At 38.1% G+C, this 19798-nt stretch overlaps 1 protein-coding gene across 1 annotated transcript in view; it reads left to right on the top strand.

The window, feature by feature from the left end:
• The window catches only part of ARHGEF12 (Rho guanine nucleotide exchange factor 12), an 83563-nt gene that overhangs the window by 21874 nt on the left and 41891 nt on the right, over nucleotides 1-19798 (top strand). Inside the window, exons 2-4 of the mRNA XM_020792661.3 lie at nucleotides 11483-11506; nucleotides 12373-12461; nucleotides 14824-14880. Coding sequence (XP_020648320.3) covers nucleotides 11483-11506; nucleotides 12373-12461; nucleotides 14824-14880 — 170 coding nt within the window. The remainder of the gene's footprint in view (nucleotides 1-11482; nucleotides 11507-12372; nucleotides 12462-14823; nucleotides 14881-19798) is intronic.

Below are 19798 nucleotides of genomic sequence, written 5' to 3'. Positions count from 1 at the left end.
TGCAAACGGTTGAAGACATATCACAGACAGTAGATTATTTGAGGAGAAAAATCTCTGGAGTGAGTAGCACTCATTTTTTCTGTAGTTTTTTTCCTGTAGTATTCAGCTGCATGCATGCTTGTTCATGGAGTTCCAGCCTTCATGTTTCCTGGGGCATGGTTAGAGCCTTGGGAAGATTTACATTAATCAAACACAAACAGACATTGTAGCGTGAAGAAATTTCTCTCCCGCCAGCACTGCTCACAATCCTAATTAGGTTTATTGGGGCAGAAAAAGAAAACAGCCCCTCAACTGCTGCCCTCCTTCCCCCGAGCTGAATCAGTTGCGTCGCCGGAAAAGCAGTGAGCTGGCTGTTCTCTGTACTGACCTGCTGACCTCCATCCTCCCTTGTGGGAGGAAGGGACAGGATTCTTTGTTACCAATTTGGTTTATAGTTGCCAGGTGTATGCATCTGGAAGACCTTACATGTTCAGGGCTCCAGTGGATAAGCAAAGCCTGCAAATAGAAGATTTCTAAACAAATAAGCCACCTAAAGGAAACTTGCAAGACTAGATGGAGGAGAGGACAAGATTGGGAATAAGAAAAGAAGGCTGGTTGATAGCAAAATAGAAGAGGAGCTTTAGCCAGGTTTATTGAGAATGGAACAGTAAAGAGCAACACTGTACTGAGAGGCAAGTTAGAAAATTCAACAGCACCCATGCAGCTAGTCAGAAGGACATGTAAAACAAAACACAGCACTTGATTGATGGAAAAAGTGACAACAGTCTGATAAACAGCTCCTGGGAGAGGAGAAGTAGCGAAATGGCAGATTTGGAGATGTGGTGAAATTTTCACGAGTTATAACATATTAGTGTAATTGCTTTGTCTAAGATGTTGGAGATGAAAATGCCTAAGCATGTTCTGAAACATGAATGGGACAAAAATTAGTACATATTAGAACACCTAAGCCATTCCCTAGCGTTGGTATCAGTTCCCAGGATCCTATTGAGCAGCTATGCTTGCATAACTGTAATTGTGCCAAGGCACAAGTGCTTTTCCCAAAGCACTTCTGACTGTTTGCAATAACATCACATGACTGATTGCACATTCGAATTATGCAGTCTGCATTGCCAGGGTGCAACACTCAGCAAATGTATGCAGGGATGATGTCGCATTGAAGAGAAACAGGATTCATGCCAGTGAATGCAATGTTTGGCTGACTGGCTGGGTGACTGCAGTTTGTAAGAAGGCTTCTTAATTTTGTTTCTATTCACTTGACTGCTAAGAATGTTCACTATTAAAACCTCCTTACTAAATCGGATAAGAATACTTGCCATGGAAAGGATGCATATGCTATGTTCTCTCTCACTAAACAGCACAGTGTTCAGGCGTCACTGCAATAATGGCTGGGAGGGAGGTATAATGAAACTCCACCTCTTTTTCTCCAGTCTCCCAAGTGAACCCTCCAAATGCCTATTCAAGAATATTAGAAGACATTTTAAGGAGCTGCCAAAACCAGATGAGGTAGCTGGCTTTCTTAGATGATTTGGCCTTTATTAGAAATAGTATCTGCTTGCTAATTTCCCCAGCCTCCTTTCAGCCAGGTAATCTCTGACAGTCTTTGTTTCCTTGTTCTAATATATTAATGTAGCGAGAAGAATAGAAAATAGCTTCTATGGGTGCCGGGTAATAGAAGATATAAAGAAACCAAACAGTATATTTAAATGAGAGGAGAGCATCAACTAATGTGTGTTGAAATTGTACTTCTGCTTTTTTTGTGGTGTAGTATGTGATTTTTTAAAAGCATATTTCAAATATATATATCTGTGCCTAGCCTTGGTTTGAGAACAAAGGTTCTGACAGCCAGAAAAGATGTCTTGCATAGAGGAGACAGGCAATGACATTACTCTTGATTTTGAGCTAAATACAAATCATCCTGCTTTGTGAGAACCACCTGGACAGCTTTTGTAATTTACTTATAGGTGATACTGGCTACTATTTTTAAGTAATTGTTCTTTTCTTGCTAGATCATTGCAAATTTGTAATTTTTTTTGCTGTAGTACATTTTCTGCTTTCCCCCTGCATTGTAAAAAGAAAATAAAAGATTTTGCTTACAATCAAGATAATTAAAGCAATAGGAATAGATGGAGGAGCTGTATCTTTCTTTTCCTTTTATCTTTACCTTTGGTGTCTTAATTAAAATTGATACATGCTTTAAAACCAGATACAGCCTAGCCCTAAGATGCTGTGCAGGATCACTGTTCCTTTTTAAAAACAAAAAAACAGGATGGGAGAGTTGGGCTGGCAGTTTGCTCTGAATAACATTCCTGGTTCAAATATGGACAACTAATTTGGAAGACTCAGCCCCTGTCTTATCATTGTTATTATGACACTTGTGGACGAAGCCACTGTGAGGCTTTGTGACAGCATGGGGAGTGTCTATATCCATTTACAATCATATCTGTTAATGCATGGATGTTATATGAGATGTGATGGATGGGGGATGCTTTGAAACAATTTCCTTGAGGCAAAACCGCTACAAAGAAAGCAGTATTTTTCAGAGGAAGACAGTGTTCTAGCTACTCTTGTGTTAGGGTGCAGCTGTGTAGCAAGTATTATGCTTGACTAGACAAGGCATTATGAGCCTTCACCTTTTTCTGAACTTGATGCAAGCTGTAGACTCTTTGTGTAGAACAGGACTGGGCTTTTTAATTTTCAGAGCTGCTTTTGTCACAAGTAATTTAGCAGAAATCTCTGGAAGCAAAGGTTGGGTTATTTGCTTATCTGCATTCTGACAACAGTGTTCTCTGAAGCAAATATTACGTTTCTCCAATCTCTATAAAGACAGTATATTTCTTTAAGGAAGTGAATTGTGTGAACAAGAACCAGGAGGGAAAGATTGTAAGTTAGGACTAAGGTATGTGCTTTGTATGCAGAAGAGTACAGGTGTAGTCTTCAGCATTTCAAGTTTGGATTTCTGCCTCCAAATCTGCAGAGTTGGTGCCCGTCAATACAGGCATTGCAATAGCTCAAGGTACTAATGGCCTGGCTCAGTATATGATAACTTCATGTCTTCCCAGATATTATACAGATGAAGTACAGTGCTGTTGTTAATACTATGCTTCCATTTGGTAGCACACTTCGGGCATCATTGCTCAATGAAGTATGTCTCCATCTTCTTTTCCACTTCATTTGATTTTCTAATGTTAAAAATTCCTACTCTTTTACATAGTTTGCTTACCTATCAGTTGTGATTAAAGGTAATAAAATACTGTTGATGATAGGAAATAAAATACTAAAATACGATACTTAATACAAAAAGAAAGTAATTCTGATACTAAAACATAAGAACTCAGTTTATATTCCAACAAAAATGTACTTAAGCATTTTGAGAATCTTTGGGAAATTATTTGATTTTTAAATTAAGTTTTTTAAAATATATGTGTCTGTTTTGTTAGTATAATCCCTTTTGTGTACTTTGTGCCTGGATGTTAATTGATTGATTGATAGTTATGTTAAAGTAAAAATAGGAGACATGAACAAGATTTTGGCACTGTGGTGCATGATCTGTTAAATTTCCAAGTAGAGTACTGTACTGCAGTATGCTCTTTATGGGTCTACCCTGAAGGTAACACAGAAAATGCAACTAGTTCTTGCATTCAGTAAGCAGCTTTATTTTTCTGTTGTTATTCTCATTGATCATAGAGCATTAGTTCTGTGCAAGCTTTGCTTATTGTCCGTTGGTTTCCAGGCTAAAATAAGGCTGGCTCTTGCTTCTTAGAAAAGCATTTTATACTCTGAGTCTTGGATTCTTGTGAAAAAGTGTCCTTCCAAAACTATCATATATAATCTTCTTCTGTTTTCTGTCAGGTCGGATGCCACTGTTCATAGTGGGTTTCCATTGATACTCTACAGAGTGTGGAAACAAGTACCCACTGAACTCCGTCAGGCTGTGGTCACACCAACAAAATGTTTTTCAGTTCTCCCCCTTTGATTTTACCATTTAAATTTGTGCTTACATGATGCACAGCAATTAGCGAATCATTTGCCTGGCAAACGTGCAAACTGCAGATCATTTCTCACTTGACCAGAGGCTTCTACTTTTTGTTGTTGCAGATCTTTAAAAAAAATGTTGCATTGCTGCATGTGTGAATGATCTTATCACACTTTTTTGAACCACTGTCACTGTGCATGTCCTTTAATTATTATTTTTTTAAAAAAAAAAAAAAAACTTTTCCTATGGTGTGTATTTCAATATGTTGGTTAACTTCTATCAAATAGTATCAACAAGGAACTTTAGGCACTTATTGATTTGTAAGGAAATGACTCCGTAACCCAAAAACGCATTAGGATACACGCCCTGCAATAAATGTCACGTGACTTCAAAGTATGACCTGAATGCGTTTAAAAGTCGCATAACCACAGGGGGGGCATTTCACTGTTGTAACCACTGCCTCAGATTTGGAACCTAGGTCATAGTGACCAAGCATTCAAACTCTCATTTGTTTGGACAGAGGGCTACATTGCTTATTTTGCTTGTGCTGATATTAGGTGCCTTTTTTCTGCTAGTTTACTTTCATGTTGAGGAATATTTTTGATGCATTTACTGTATTTTGGTCTTATTTTTGTTCTCTTATTTTGCAAGCTATATTGACGTGGCTGTATGTTTTCTAAGTAAACCAGCAATCCTAAGGTATATGCCTTGTAGCACTGTGTCAGTAATGACTGAAATCCAGTGACAAGTTCCAACTAGAGTAGATCCACTGAATCAATGAAACATAGGTAAGTGTGGACTCACTGATGGAGTCACTCAAGTTGCAACTTACTGCTACTTACTATGGGGTTTTAGCCAGTATCAATGCAGTGTTACTTGGTTTTCTAAGCATGTCTTTCCCCTTAGTATCTATTACTCTCTTGAGGTCAGTATTTTATTTGAAAGAAAACATGCACACAGATTTTTTGCGTAATGCATATTATTTATACAGCAGTATTGGCTGGGTTTATTATATCTGCCACCTTTCTTTTGAATAGACAAGATTTCTGTGGGGATTCTACTAAGATGGGCCTTTAAAAATGGCTGAATTGATACCCACCAGTTGTACAGAATACGTTATAGGAAGGCTTCAGTAATAAACATGTTCTCCCCTCTAACTTTACTGCATCTTAGGTTTGAAATCACTCTTGTTTCTGTAGGTGTTACTTCAAGCCAAAATTCCTGCAGAAGTTAGATGCAAAGCTTACTGAGGAACTGTAGATGCAAACTGCACTGTGTTCCCTTCCCATTAATTGTGGTCCCGTCTAAAGCAAGATTACTCTTTTATTGTGTGGACATACATACATAGCCAGCTTGAATATCACTATGTTGGTGTTAGCAAGTTCCAGTTAGCAAGATTTTGTGGCATATTTAGTCACTATATGCATATCAAGTTCCATCCGTGTTTGATTCTGAAATTTCCTATTTTCCTTCCTAAAAAGGAAAATTTATATACTTTTTTAAACTCAGCAGTGGAATGAGAACAAAGAAAAGTTACAAAATGTTTGACTCATTACATTAAATGACAGTTTACAAAAATCAGATTATACAAGATTAGATTTGCATTTAGGACCAGGAGAAAATGAAAAAGAATATATTTCCTAGTAGGAAATATCTACCAGTGTGGAATTGTGCTCATGGACAGTTTGCTTACTAGGAGAAGATGTTCAGTATAAGCAAGGATGAATATTTACTAATTTCTCAGTTGATGAGACATAGAAGAAAGTAGTTTCACATGACAGAGGTAAAAAGCTGTTTCCAAGTTCTAGCAACTAGTAAAAATTTGATGAGCAAAAAAGCTGTTTAGGATTGCTCCACTAAACCTGGAAACCTACAAAGGAAGTCCTGTGCCTTAAAATGAGGAGAAAACATACTTTTTTCCTCTAAGTTTCTACCTATCCTCTTCCCATGAAAATATGTTTTATCTTTTCGTACATTGTCATTCCTTCCTTCCTTCCTTCCTTCCCACTTTCAAGCAGAATCCACAAAAGTCTACTTTGCCTTCACTTAAAAGATTTTTTGGGAGGAAATTTAAAGTTTGGTTCTCTATACCTAGCATGACCTCCACACTCTATAAATTGTCATGCATGCTCTGAACTTTTCTGAACCATGAAAATGCAGTATCCCTTTCTCCATATGCTCAGCAACTGTAGTGAAAGCAGGAGAGACTGCATCTTGTACAACGTTGTGGGATTTAGCATGGCTACTAGACATCCAAAATGAGGAAAATGCACTAAAAGGAATGAATTACTAATGGTCTCCCCATTACATTTCACAGCATAGATGCCCCAAACAGATAATGCTAGTTATGAAACTGGAGTTTTTGCATGCTCCTGAAACCCACAGTTTCTACCCATAACTGTTGTATCTATGACCATATGAAAGTGCCGGTACTGGGTATATTGAATATAATTGCAAATATTAGTTAAAATCTCAAGAGATTCTCTTGAGAATTTGCTGTTATAATGGAGGAAAAAATTGTCGTAAGACTGAAAGATCTAATCCATTTTCCACCCACAGCAGGCTTTTTAATTTACCTCTTCTGCTGATGAAGATGATAAATTCATTATGATACCCTGCAATGGATATCACTGTGGCTAGCCAGCCACCCTTTAATTTGAAGCAGGTAAACTGGAATCTTCAAGGAGTTTTGTATGACAAATCACACTCCTTTGGACCATGAATAAAGTATAGGGCTTATGGAAACTGTAGATTAGAACAGAAATGCCCAAAAACCAGCTGCAGAATAGAGTGAATATGCCACTATAATTCTTTATTATTTTTATTTTTTACAATCAATAACTGTGAAAATAAATGTTTTTATATGAAAACTAAATGTCCTAAAAGTGAAATAGTAAGTTTTGTTTCTTTGTGTCATTTGCATTTAGTCCTATTTGTCTTTCGTCATGCGATTCTGATAAGAATTTTTTGATTGCTTTTAATTCAGATCACAAGGTTTTTTCTAAACAAAATCTAACACTGTTATGCAGTATATTCAAGACACTGAAAATATTAATTCTAGTTCAGTTATTTTGTGCCACTGGTGCAGTAGTATTTTATGAAACAAAAACATAAGTCTCCAACTTCTCAGCCTTTTGGCTAAGATCAAGTGTAGTAACTTCTGAGATGAGAAACCTTTACTTGCATTACAACAGTTCATATCTTAGGGTACTTAGCAGCTTAAGTCTTATTGAGCAGATACTCTTGCACTAGTGACATTATGCAAGCAATAGCTCTAATTGTGCCATGATGGATGTGCTGTTCAAAAAGCACTTCTACACGTGCATTGTGCAGTTGGTTGGGCAATCGAATGACATAATAGTTTAGATATATAATGTGGTAAATGTATGATGATATAACTTTATGTTATGCAAAGGCAGACAGGATTCTGGACTGTCTGTAGAGTGACAGGTTCTGTGGGATTAAAATAGAAAATGCCTCTGGTTGTAGAATGAACTGTACCCATGATACAAATTGATCCCATTTGGGGTAAGTTCAGTGTTTGCTGCTAGGAACATTTGGCTATAAAACATCCTTCTTCTTAAGAAGGCAGAATTTCTGCAACGACTAAAACCACTTGCAAGGCTCTGGCTCCAGCTACAGAGTAGCACAATGGGCACATTGAGCATTGCTTGCTGGGGAAGCCCTCCTTCCTCACTGGCCTTGTAAATGCAGTTCTTTCTCTGTGAAAAGCCCTGACATCAGCTCTTGGAAAAATCCAAGGACTTGTGTCATGGAACAGGGCTGAGGAACTGGCTTGGGCAAAGACTGAATGGCCGACTGTGGCTGAAACTTCATAACAAGGCTTTTACACTTCCACTCCCACCCTGTCTCCAGCCTTTCTCTAACCCTACGGCTGAAACAGATGTTATTCTGTGATGCACTCTGTTATAATCTGTATGCTGAAAAGCTGGCTTCGAACAGAAGCTGTACTGTACTTTGTCACTAGCAATGTATATATAATAAACACAAATAAAAGAAAGCATCTGTGCTGTTTTTGAGCACTGAGGTGCTTTAGTATCTCTTCAGTGAAGTCTGGAGTTTCAGTGAATTACAGAAGAAGTTGATGTGGAGTCTGAACAAAAACAGCCAAATCTTTGCCTGAAGAGACAAATACAGTTAATATATGTCATTCATTTACAGGTCAAAAACTGAGGGCGTTATTCTTAGAATCAAACTTAGAGCCAAACTAGTCAAGCTGAGAATTAAAAGGTACAGGCACCATTATTGCTGGGTTGTGTTTTTGTTTTGTTTCGTATTTTTTGTTGGAGTTTTATCTGGAATTGGAGCCACTTCTATACCCTTTCTCTTCACTTTCCTGTACCATCCGGTTTTGTCATCTCATCTTGGATCAACTGTAGACTGACAGTTGTCTCGTGCAGTGATTTCCAAATTTGGTGGCAGTGCTAATCTTATAGTCCACCTCATTCCTCTCCAGTCTGTATTGGCCTAGGTGCAAATTTGTTACAGTATTTAGTGACTAATACTTGGTATTGGTTTCTAGGATTTCTGTGTAGGAGGTTTTTACAAGTTGGAATTAATTTTGTTTGTTTTTCCTATTGGGCTTGACAGCCCTGGCGTTGTGGTTCATGGATGTGATAAGAGCAGACAATCATAATTCTTAACTTTCACTATATTGTGTGAAAAGTGTGTGTGTGTGTGTGTGTGTGTGTGTGTGTGTGTGTGTGTGTGTGTGTGTGTGTGTGAGAGAGAGAGAGAGAGAGAGAGAGAGAGAGAGAGAGAGAGAGAGAGAGAGAGAGAACTAGCTGGTTATCTGGCTGTTGCTATAGTATCTAGCTGCTTATTTTCAAAACTTAGCAGCACTGGCCAAAGGTCTCTCAGCCACCCTGTCTCATATTACCTCTATATTGGTAGTAGTTCTTAATATCAGTAGTACACATATGTGTCCACCACTAATTTGATTATTCTCTGAAAGTGGAATTAAAAGTCACATCTTGCTTCATAACGTAAGAAGAGCCCAAGGGCCCATCTAGTCCAGCTCCCTGTATCTCACAATGGCTCCACCAGATGCCTCTGGGAGCACAGGAGACAACTGGATACCTGTCTCCAGACACCATTGCCCTGCATCTGGCATTTTGGGGTTCCTTCCTTTTAAGCCTGGAGATTATACATCCCCGTCATGGCTTGTAACCTGCAATGGACTTCTCCAGGAATCCCTCCAGTCCCCTTTTAAAGGTACCTAGGCCAGATGCCATCACCACATCGTGTGGCAAGGAGTTCCACAGACTAACAAAATGCTGGATAAAGAAATGTTGTCTTCTCCAACACTCAATTGGAGCGGAGATCCCCTGGTTCTGGTATTGTGTGAGAGGGGAAATAGCTTCCCTCTATCCACTTTATCCATCCCCTGCATAATTTTGTACATCTCAGTCATGTTCCCCCTCAGGTGCCTTTTCTCTAGACTAAAGAGTCCCTTTCCTCATAAGGGAGGTGCCCCAGCCCAGTCGTCATTTGAGTCACTTTATTCTGCACCTTTTCCAGTTCCACTATGTCTTTTTTGAGTTGCAGTGACCAGAACTGTATACAATACTCCAGGTGTGGCCTTACCATCGTTTTGTGCAATGGCATTATAATGCTGGCTGTTTTGTTTTCAATCCCCCTTTTAACGATACCTAGCATGGAATTGGTCTTCTTCACTGCTGCCGCACACTGGGGTGACACATTCATCAAGCTGTCCACTAGCACACCAAGATCTCTTTCCTGATCCGTCACGGACAGCTCAGAACCATGAGGGTTTTGGCTTCCTTAAATTGTGGAGGTTGAATGTTGATATCCTGAAAGGAGAAGCAAGATCTATTTGCAGAACTGTTGTAAATCTAAAGAAAATAATGCCATGCAATATTATTATTTTTTTGGTCTGTTGCCCTAGTCTGATTTTATCACAACAGTATACCCACAACACAAACACACTGATCACCATAATCACCCAATCTCCTGAAAAGAACAAAAGCTGTTCCCACAGCCATAAATCCTGAACTATCCAACAAACTGCAACAGAGCACAGAGTTCTGACTCCTGTTCTTTGAAGATGCCAGCCACAAAGACTGGCAAAACGTTAGGAAGAAAAACCTTAAGAACACGGCCAAACAGCCTGAAAATCCACAACAACCATTGGATCCCAGTTGTGAAAGCCTTCGAGAATACAGTGGCTTATGTTGATAAAAACAAATCCATGATCTAATGAGATCAAATGGATAAAACTGTGGCTGTTCTATTAGGGTGTAGTATACAAGGCATACTGTACAGCTTATTATTTTAGTTGATGAAGAGTAATAATTCATTTTCAAGAAAAGCCACTAAAGGTAACTGACAAAATAATAGTTTTTTCCTCAAATGTATATGTCTAAATCTCTCTGTATATGTTTTGGCCCATGTTTTATATAGTTTATCATATTTTTTCAGGATGCTGTTATCATCTTATTCAAGTGGTATTTTGATATTAAAGAAAGTTTTCAGCAAACATAAATGCTGTTAAAATGGTATGCTTTCTATGCTAATTAGTATACATATATTAAAGACTTAATTAGCTTAATTATAGTTTTTGTCTTGAAGAATATTTCACATACCCTTGGAAATAATTGCTTTAGGGGAGATGATAAGGATTGTAACAAAAGCAAGACATGCAGTCAGTTTTACTTTTTTATCTTTTGACTAAGTATTAAAAGAATTTTTACACTAGATGAAAGAAGCAGATTATTACATTCTTCCCTTCAGTAAACAAAATGAATACGTTGTAACACTATATACAATCTTAACTGTATGTAGGGCTATGAGTAGTTCTTCTGTGATGGTTACTTACTGCTTGCCCTGCTTCTGTTACTCTTCTTTCCCTTTGTGGTGAATGTTTATATGTTGTGGAGAGAGAGAGAGACTGGAGAAGCTGGCTTGCAGCCCTGCAGCTTCCGGAAATCTATCCCAGAATCCCTTTGGAACATTTCTCCCCTTGACGCATGCGGCATTGTTTGCAGACTGGCATTTTCATGTAAGAAAGACGAAAGGTGTGGGGGATGGATCAGCTTGGAGTTGATTCTCCGAGAACTACATTACTGAGCGTTTACCTCTGCAGGCTTCAGAAGAAATCTGTGTTCATTTCTGGGAGATGTTCTAATGCAGCATTCAGGAGAATGGTATAAATGCTGATGCTTGCTAAACAGATCTTTTCAGTTTTAAAATGAAATTGCTTGATTGGAACACTCTATAAAATATAAGCAGTTGTATGAAGGTAGATATACAGAATAAAATGAGACGCCAAGCCCTGAAATGATTGTATGGGCAAAAAATACAAAAGTGCCTTTATGATTGGTGTTTTAAATAGCTGAAAGCAAAATGTGTGGATCTTTTTTTAAAAAAAATGCATTAACCAATAGTACCTGTGCCACCTGACATGTTCCCTTCTATTCAACAATAAACAATTTATGCTACAATAAACTTTGTAATTTTGCTTTTCAGGTTTCCCCTCAAAAAACCTACAAGGTAAGTTCTTAACTGCTATGACTACTACCTTCGTTTAAAGATAATTCTATGTGTGCACACACATATATACACACACTGCACTGACTAGGATGCATTGTGGGTTGGAGAATGCATATCTTTGTTATCTTTGGTAGAAATAATAAGAGATCAGCATATGCTAGTGTGAAGCTAGGACAGAGAAAGCATTGTCCAATAGAAAATTTGGAGGCAAAATAAGGATATTTGGAGGCAAATTATGAGTAGGAACTTTACCCCTTCAAAAGAATGCCACTCCCAGATTCATCTTCAAGTTTGTGTCTTCTCTGAGTATTTGTACTTATAATCATCACAGCCATTTTGTTACAGCGGTGGAATACAGTTGCTCTGTTATATAGTCAACATTTTCCCAGTCTTCCCATCAATAGAGGGGAGAGTGTAGAGATAACTTTTTTCTGTCATCTAGTCATGAAGAACAATATGGCTTAGATTAGCTTGGCTATAAATAGTGAAAGAATACAAAAACATGAAAATAATGAGAGAAGAGAATGGTCTCAGGAAGTGGGACAAATGAACTTCATTCCCTTTTCCAAAGCTTTAACATGACAGATGTTGCAGTCTGCTAACAAGATAAACACAATAAGATAGTTTCATTTCTTATTTATATTGCTCTTTTTAAAAATGTGTGCAATATTCACAGCAGCTTTAGCAAGGTGTTAGGCACCTTGTGTTAGAATAAAAATGGAAGTTTACTGAGTTTATGAGCAAAGTCTTGTATAGGTTTCTTGGTTCCAAAATGTTTTGGCGATGTGTCATTACATTGTTTTTAGAATCTGAGTCAATAATTCTTGTGATTCATTCAGTCTGTGCTTCTTTCTGTTTGACTTCAGGCATGGCAGCATTCTGAGCAGAGAGTCTCCAGCAGATAAGAAGCAGAAGGTTGAACGCTGCATCAGTGCCCACGACTTTGACCCTACAGGTAGAATCTTCATAGCCTCTCATACGACAGATCTGCTTTTCAAAAACAAACTTAAAAATTCATGTTTCACTGGCATAATATCCAGAAACTATTGCTAGCTTTGTTAGTCACACTGATTACATAATATTGTAAGTATTTTTTTTCATATGTGAAGTTGCTATGCTGTACTAGAGATGTATGATTCTCTTGTGTACATCTGAACTCAAGTACAGAGTGCATCTTGTTTTAATCTTACATAGAAGGCAGAAGTCATCAGCTGGAGAGAGAGTACACTTTCTGATGACTGGGCTGTATTGAAGCCTTAGGGCCAAACTACACAAGTTGTGTTTTTTTTTTAAAGTTTCAACAATATTATTTTTATTTAATTAGGATTCACTGTGGATGCCTTTTTTTCAAGCAAGGGCACCAGATGATTGTTCTCTCCTCAACGCTGTTACTCTGCTCAAGATTTGAATGTCTTTGTGTCTGATTATTGGAAACACTGGAAAGTCCAGTCACAGATCATTTGTAGTTTGACCCTAAGGCTTTAGAAGACAGCTGTGGAAAAGGCTGTGAAGTTCTCTATTACTGTTGTGCTTGGCTTGCTGATTCAGCAGACCCATCAACTGTACACTGTGTAGGGATTATTTTGCTCTGTCTACATATTTTCTGTACGGTAAAGAGCAGATTTTATGACTAGCGAGCGGTCAACACAGACTGCATAGTGCAGATGAACAGATGCTGAGGAGTTTCAAATAGAGAACCCTGCATACACTTGCATCTTTCTTTCTCTTTTATCTGATCGTTCTTGCTGCTCCTAGGTACCTACCTGTTTTCCTTTTATTTTTCCTTTAGCACAACCTCCAGTATTTGGGAAGCTCTTTTAAGGGTGTGCTCCTAGTTCCATTCCTTTCTTAGTTTCTGATGCTGACTGCTCACAGTATACATAAACTGTTTTCACCTAAAGGCATTCTTGCCTGTGGAGAAAATAATAAAGTGGTACATAAATATCTATAATTCAGAAGAAAGTAATTTTTAATCTTCTGAGTGAAGTACCTCTGATGTGTGTTTATATAAACTTTGATTGGTCATGGATTATCATTTTCTTTCTTTTTCCCTGTGCTTGTAGAACCCTGCATTCTGTGTTGCATTCAGAGTCTAATGCTGTCTTGGAAATTAGTCTGCATGTGAAGGTTCCACCCACCCCAACCTACTAACCCAGTGACTGCTGTGTGCTCCTAACTGTGTGACTGGCTTGCGGGTGAGCCTCTTGGCCCCAGGTGGTGTGTTGCTTTTTGTCTGGGCACTTTACTGTTGAGTTTTGTATTTTGTGCAGCAGTGAGAGCTGACTGCAGAATGTGATGTACAGGGATACAATATATCACCACAGAGAGAAGTCTAATTGCTGTATTTAGACCAGGTGTTTATACATCTCTTTATTAATACTGCCAGGTGAGAATAGTGGCATAGATTATTCGAATTAGAAGGCTTGCCCATGGCCTATGCAAGCACTCTTTTGTTTACTAACTATAAAATGGAAAGTGCACTTGCTGTATGACTGAATTAGAAGGGTGAGTGAGAAGTGGCAATTTTAACAGTAGGATGGGAGAGCAGAGGTAGAGACGTTAAGATGGGAATAAATACGTTTTAAATAGAGGTGTGCAAATTTGTGTTTTTTGATTACAAGTGTCAGAATTCCCCAGGCAGTTGTACTCCAAAAACACCAATTTGCAATCCTTGAGTTTTAAAGGAATGTTAAAAACAGATCTCTTATGTGGGAGCCATTATAGTAATAAAAAATATTTGTAGTCTTATTTTTGAAAGCACAACATATAAATCCTGTACATCCTGATAATGGATGTTCAGGTCCTTTGATCTTTGTATATTGAGTAGTGATAGTGCTGTGTTCTGAACAGCCATGAGGTGACATGTGATCTCAAGCATCTCTAGGACTCATGGCCAGTGCAGTTTGGGTAGTGATAATCCTTGACATCTAGCTTCAAGACTTGCTGCTGTTCTGTAGCTGGAGGAGGTCACGTAATATAACACTGTCATTGGTGTTTAGAAACTATGGTGTGCATGTTGCTTATGTGGAGAACTTTTTCCTCAGTTTACTTTCTCATATAGAAAAGAGGGAGCGTGACTATGGTATCATTTTCTTTCTTACTAGACACTTGCTGTGAGGTGTTACCTCTATAGCTCAAAGCTCTGATATTCACATTCTGATTTCAAACGTTACCACCTCTTGCCCATATCTTGTTTGTGTTTTGCATGAATTAACCCGATTATTCAAATCATTCTGTGTTTTTTTTTAATGAATTTTTTCCATGTTGGTCTCCATATTTCCTATATCTTTTTCTCCTTCTCTCCTGCTTTCGTGCAGATAGCTCCTCCAGGAAGACAAAGTGTAGCTCGGAGGAGGCTAGATCCGAGACGTATGGTAAGCTCACGCAGCCACTGCAGCCTTGTGCCTTTGTTCAGTGTGCTTTGTGCAGTTGTTCTGTGTGCCCAAGGCCTCTGCCTTTTACCTGCCATGCATGGCTTCTTTTGCAGCAGGGGAAAAGATTGAGCTTCTAATGTGGCTTATATGTGCAAGCTTGCTGATCAGTACTAACCTATGTATTGCAAACATTGGTGTCTTCTGTGTTGTCTTCCATTTCCTAATGAAATCTTTCCTTCAGCTGAACATTTGAGGAGTTGGCACAAACTAACTAGGACTGTGGCTTTATAAGTTTTAAATATGTGTGTGAATGGACCATATACTTGTAGTATATAGGACAGAAACAGATTTATTTATTTATTTATTTTTGAAAATAGTGGATCACTTGATTTTCCTATTCCTTGTCCATCACTTTGTGGGTTTTCTGCAGGGGTCTTTCTTTAAAATTGCATAAAACTAATACACATTTTCCGTGCTTCGGTCTGCTAAGTTGACTTCCCCTGAATTTTTGTCTGCATTTCCTTGACCTGTGAATAATTGGGTTTACCTGGATAGTCCAAAACAATGATTGTTGCATATCAAAGTATCTCATAGTTTCCCTGGATTTCTTTTCTTTTTAAGCAATAAATATCTCTTTTCAAGGAAGACAGAACATCCTATAGGACAGATACCTGTCTTGGTTTGGCTCTCCATATTCTTTCAGCCTATTAAAGTGCATTTACATAGGTTTCCCTGATTCTCTTGCTACACAGTCTTTTTGTCAAACTTTCTTCATAAATAGGTATGTGGCAGATATATTCCTGTACTTCCTAGCTTCCAATGCACTTTACAAAGAAGTCTTATGCAGTGCTTGGAAAACTGTTAGAAAATTGAGATGAAAGAGGGGGAGGGTTTTGTCTCTTTGCTCAGAATTGTGCACTGGCTTACTGAATTAATTTTCCCTGATTCACACTTGTCTTTCCTGTTTTTGTCATTCTGAAGTGCTTTGCCGGGCAGAATGTGTATTTTGGTGGAACTGAGTTTGATGTCAATTGGTACCAAGACTTGTTAGGATTTGCTTGTTACCCATTCAGAACAAGGCTTATGCAAAACATTCAGTGCAGATCCAAGCTAGGTACAGTGTTTATGGAACGATTCCCAAGGAAAGTGAAATATCAGTTGCAACAGTGACTGCACATTTCCCCTAAAAAAGGGTTGCTTACTTTGAAGGAGTGAAATTTCTCTTTTTCAAACCAAGAAATTTCTCTTTTTCAAACTGGCTTTATTGACTCTCGTCCCATTTGCATAATGGACCTTCCTTTGTAATTATTCACATATTCTTCTGTTATATACAGAAGGAAAATCACATCGTGTTTTAAGAAAGAGCTTGATGTATTGAACATTGCTGTATATATCTGTCATAATATCAGTGGTAGAAATTCTTTCCTAGTCTGCTGCAGGGGATACCCACTGCCACAAAATGTTCTATAAAATGATAAATCTGTCTTGACTACTGGAAATGTGCTGTTTGTCTGCTAGAATTTATCTATAGTTCATTTCCTCTTCCTCTCCTGTGCCCTGACTTTTCATGTATGTGTAATGGAACATGACATCCCTTTTTGCTTCCTCTCAGACTTCCTGCAGGAGTTCTGTCTGCTGTTAGGATTTAGTTGTGCAGGTTCCCGTCTTCCTTCCTTTCCAGTAGTCTTTTTGTGTGCTGGCTCTCTTGCTGTCGCCCTCCCCTCCTTTTCTTACTAGTGCTGAAAAAGTGTGGAAAAGTGGAAAAGTTTAGAAGTATTTGTTTTGGGTGGGCCAAGCTGGTTTAAGAGCCTGCAAGTAAAGAATTCTGTACTTTATGCTGCTGATGGCTGCAGTCATTTGGCATGCCTTTGGAGACTAGGCAGAAAGTATCTTGAAGTGGCAAAAGTGATTTGAGGTGGAGTTGTTATGTTTTTTAGATGAGAGTTGTTGAAATTCCTTTTTTCAATGAGAAGTATTTCACCAGTCTTGGTTGTTCATGAAGGGAAATGTGAAGGTAGGCAGGGGATGCTGGTTTAGCTCCGAAATGACGATATTATATTTGCATTCTTTTCTTGCTTCCATGGTTTTATATATTGTCTTTTAATGATGTTAACCACAGTTGCCTATCCATTGATTTCAACTTTAAATACTGTCTTTCATGATTGTAAGTGGCCTTGGGTCCTTTTCAAGGAGAAAGGTGGGGTAAAAACAAACAAAAAACAAACAAACAAATAAATAAATAAATAAATAATAAATTCTCTCTCATATCTAAGGACTTTGCAGTGCTTATTTTACATCCAGTAAAAATATGCTTGGTCAGGGGGAAGGAGCCACCACCGAGAAGGCCTGATTTCGTGTCTTTTCCTTCCGGGCCTCCCTCAGCGTTAGGCTCCTTAGCCTCACCTCCTGACTTGTGTGGGTGCTCCGGGTAGATCTTGGTGGGAGCAGGCGTTCCGCCAGATATCAAGGTCCTAAACCGTTTAGGGCCTTATAGGTAATAGTATAGTATAATTCATTGTGTTTATTTTGAGTCTTTTGGATACCATTCTCATGGACTCTTTGTCAGAAGCTTGTAATTTTTAGACATTTAAATAATTCTGGTAAGAAATGTAGAAATCAGATTATTCAGTTTAAAAAACGTCTATCTGTATCAGGAAGACTAACCTGCTTCAGGTTAGGAGCAGGTTATTTTGGAGTTGAAAGCGACTTGCTTGTATTTACTTCAAACATACGACCCCACTCCCTAACATTTTTGCCTAACTGTAGACTCTCATCTTAGATCTCAGGGTGATACTTACTTTTTTTCCATTTAAATATCTGTCTTCTGATGAGTTCTTAAACGCTGCCTGTGAATTTTGTACCAGGTACTATAAAAGAACTGCTGCACTGTGGAAGATAAAATACCCAGTATATGTGTTCAATACGGCATATAGAACATGTATGCCAAGGTAATGAAGATGTCGTAACATCTGCAACAGAGTGTTATGGCTTGGGAATCCAAAATGGATTTTCTATTACCTTTAACTAAGGCCCTGGTATAAACAAAAGAATGGGATCTCCAAACTTGCAATGTCTGTTGGTCAGGTTTAAAAGGAAGTATAATTCTTTTAAACATGGTTTTTATTCCTTTCCCCACATCTTCCCTTTCATCATAATGTGTTGAGACCAGTCATAGAGATGTTTACTTCCATTAAAGGAACCAGAGATGGGAAAAGGAGAGCAAAAGTGGTGTTTCTCTGGCATAAATGGTGGATGTTTATTTTATTTTATTTAAAAGATTTTTACTGTACCTTTATTCTTACTTTAAAAAGACCTAAGGCAGCTTACATCATTCAGAGACAATATTTAAAGATAACAAAACTATACAAATATTTAAAAGAGCCAATCAGATATGATACTAAAGAAGTATAAACAAAAGCATCACCAAAAACACGTTCAAAACAGTAAGGCCTAACAATCTATTTAAAAACTATTCGGACAGTCAGTCATAACAGTCCGTCAAAACATGCCACTCAGGCAGCCAATCACTAAGGGAAAGCTTGCCTGAAGAGAAAGGTCTTTGCCTGCTTGCAGAAGGACAGCAATGAAGAGGCCAGCCTGGCCTTCTGTGGGAGGGACTTCCAAAGTCTTGGAGCATCAGCAGATAAGCCCCTCTCCTGTGCCCCACGGAAAGATCTCTCCTGATGATCTTATTATCCAACTGAAGAATGTGACCTGTCTCCATGCAGTCAGTCTTATTTTGTAAAATGTGTATGTGGTTTTTAAAAAAGTTTCTCTCTGCTTTGACATAATTAAAATTGAATCAAAACCCACAACAGCTGCTTCATTAACGAGAATAGTGAAAGATTCATAGCCATTTGATTCCTGAGACAATAACATGTTCCTAATAAATATGTGAAACAACTCATGTACCTGTTTGATCAGATTGCTGCATGACACTGATTTTTAAAGGAATTGCTTTAGTGCTACAGAGACTGTGTGAGCTATTACTAACGCGATAATGAGTTTAGAATGTGTCAGTCATGGCAAAGAGTTTCTGCTACACTGGATCAAGTATTGTTTTTGCTTATAAACAAAACTAAAATGGAAACATCTGAAGTTTGTTCACCTATTTTAGGTGCTGTTTTATAAATAGCCACTTAAATTGATAGAAATACCGTGTGTGATGTTTAAATGAATGTCTTAGTTCTACTTTACTGTTGCATAATTTGTACTTCAAGCCACTTGGCTGATTACATTAAACAATTTGATCTTTTATTCCTCTTCTTCATAAAAGGAAATGAACAGTTGCACCAGCTTCTTAGATAATCAGCAGTATTTAAAAGAAAAACAAGAAATGTCCAAGGGATAATACGTTTTATGACAACATTATTTTAAAGGGATTGCAAGATGAAAATAAAGTCCTGATGTTGCTGTCACCAGCGAGTTAGTATGATTTAGAAAGATAAAAGATCTTTGTGTTCCTATGGAAGAGAGATGGACTCTTGAGCTCTCCTCTGCCAGCTTGTTTGGTAGAAGCTGGTTTTGAAAACTAACCTGCTGAGAGTTTAGTAACTTTTATTTCCTATGTTGACGTGGAGAAGTGGGAGATCTCTGCTTTGCAGCCAGGAAGAAAACACGGGGTTGCTAAAAGTGTGCATACACTCTTTTTGAAACAAACCTGAGAATGGTGAAATTTTGCAGAATTTGGGCAAGGAAGAGAAGTTCTATAGCAAATGCACATGTTGTGTAGAGAAAAAAAATACTGGGAGGAAAACATTTGTGCAGAATGGATTAAAAAGTTTGTTTTTTTAAAGGTTTGCACTGGTTCAAAATGTGACAAATATACCTAAGGAATCTCCCTGTGTTAGCTTCCTGTGTCATGTCCTTGGTGTTACAAGAGTATTCCTTGCTTTTGACCTGATGCTCTTTGTTAATT

The sequence above is a fragment of the Pogona vitticeps genome, chromosome 8, assembly GCF_051106095.1.
Source record: "Pogona vitticeps strain Pit_001003342236 chromosome 8, PviZW2.1, whole genome shotgun sequence".
NCBI classification, from domain to species: domain Eukaryota; kingdom Metazoa; phylum Chordata; class Lepidosauria; order Squamata; family Agamidae; genus Pogona; species Pogona vitticeps.
The sequence above is the reverse complement of the archived record's forward strand: the minus strand, read 5'-3'. Positions and strand labels throughout refer to the sequence as shown.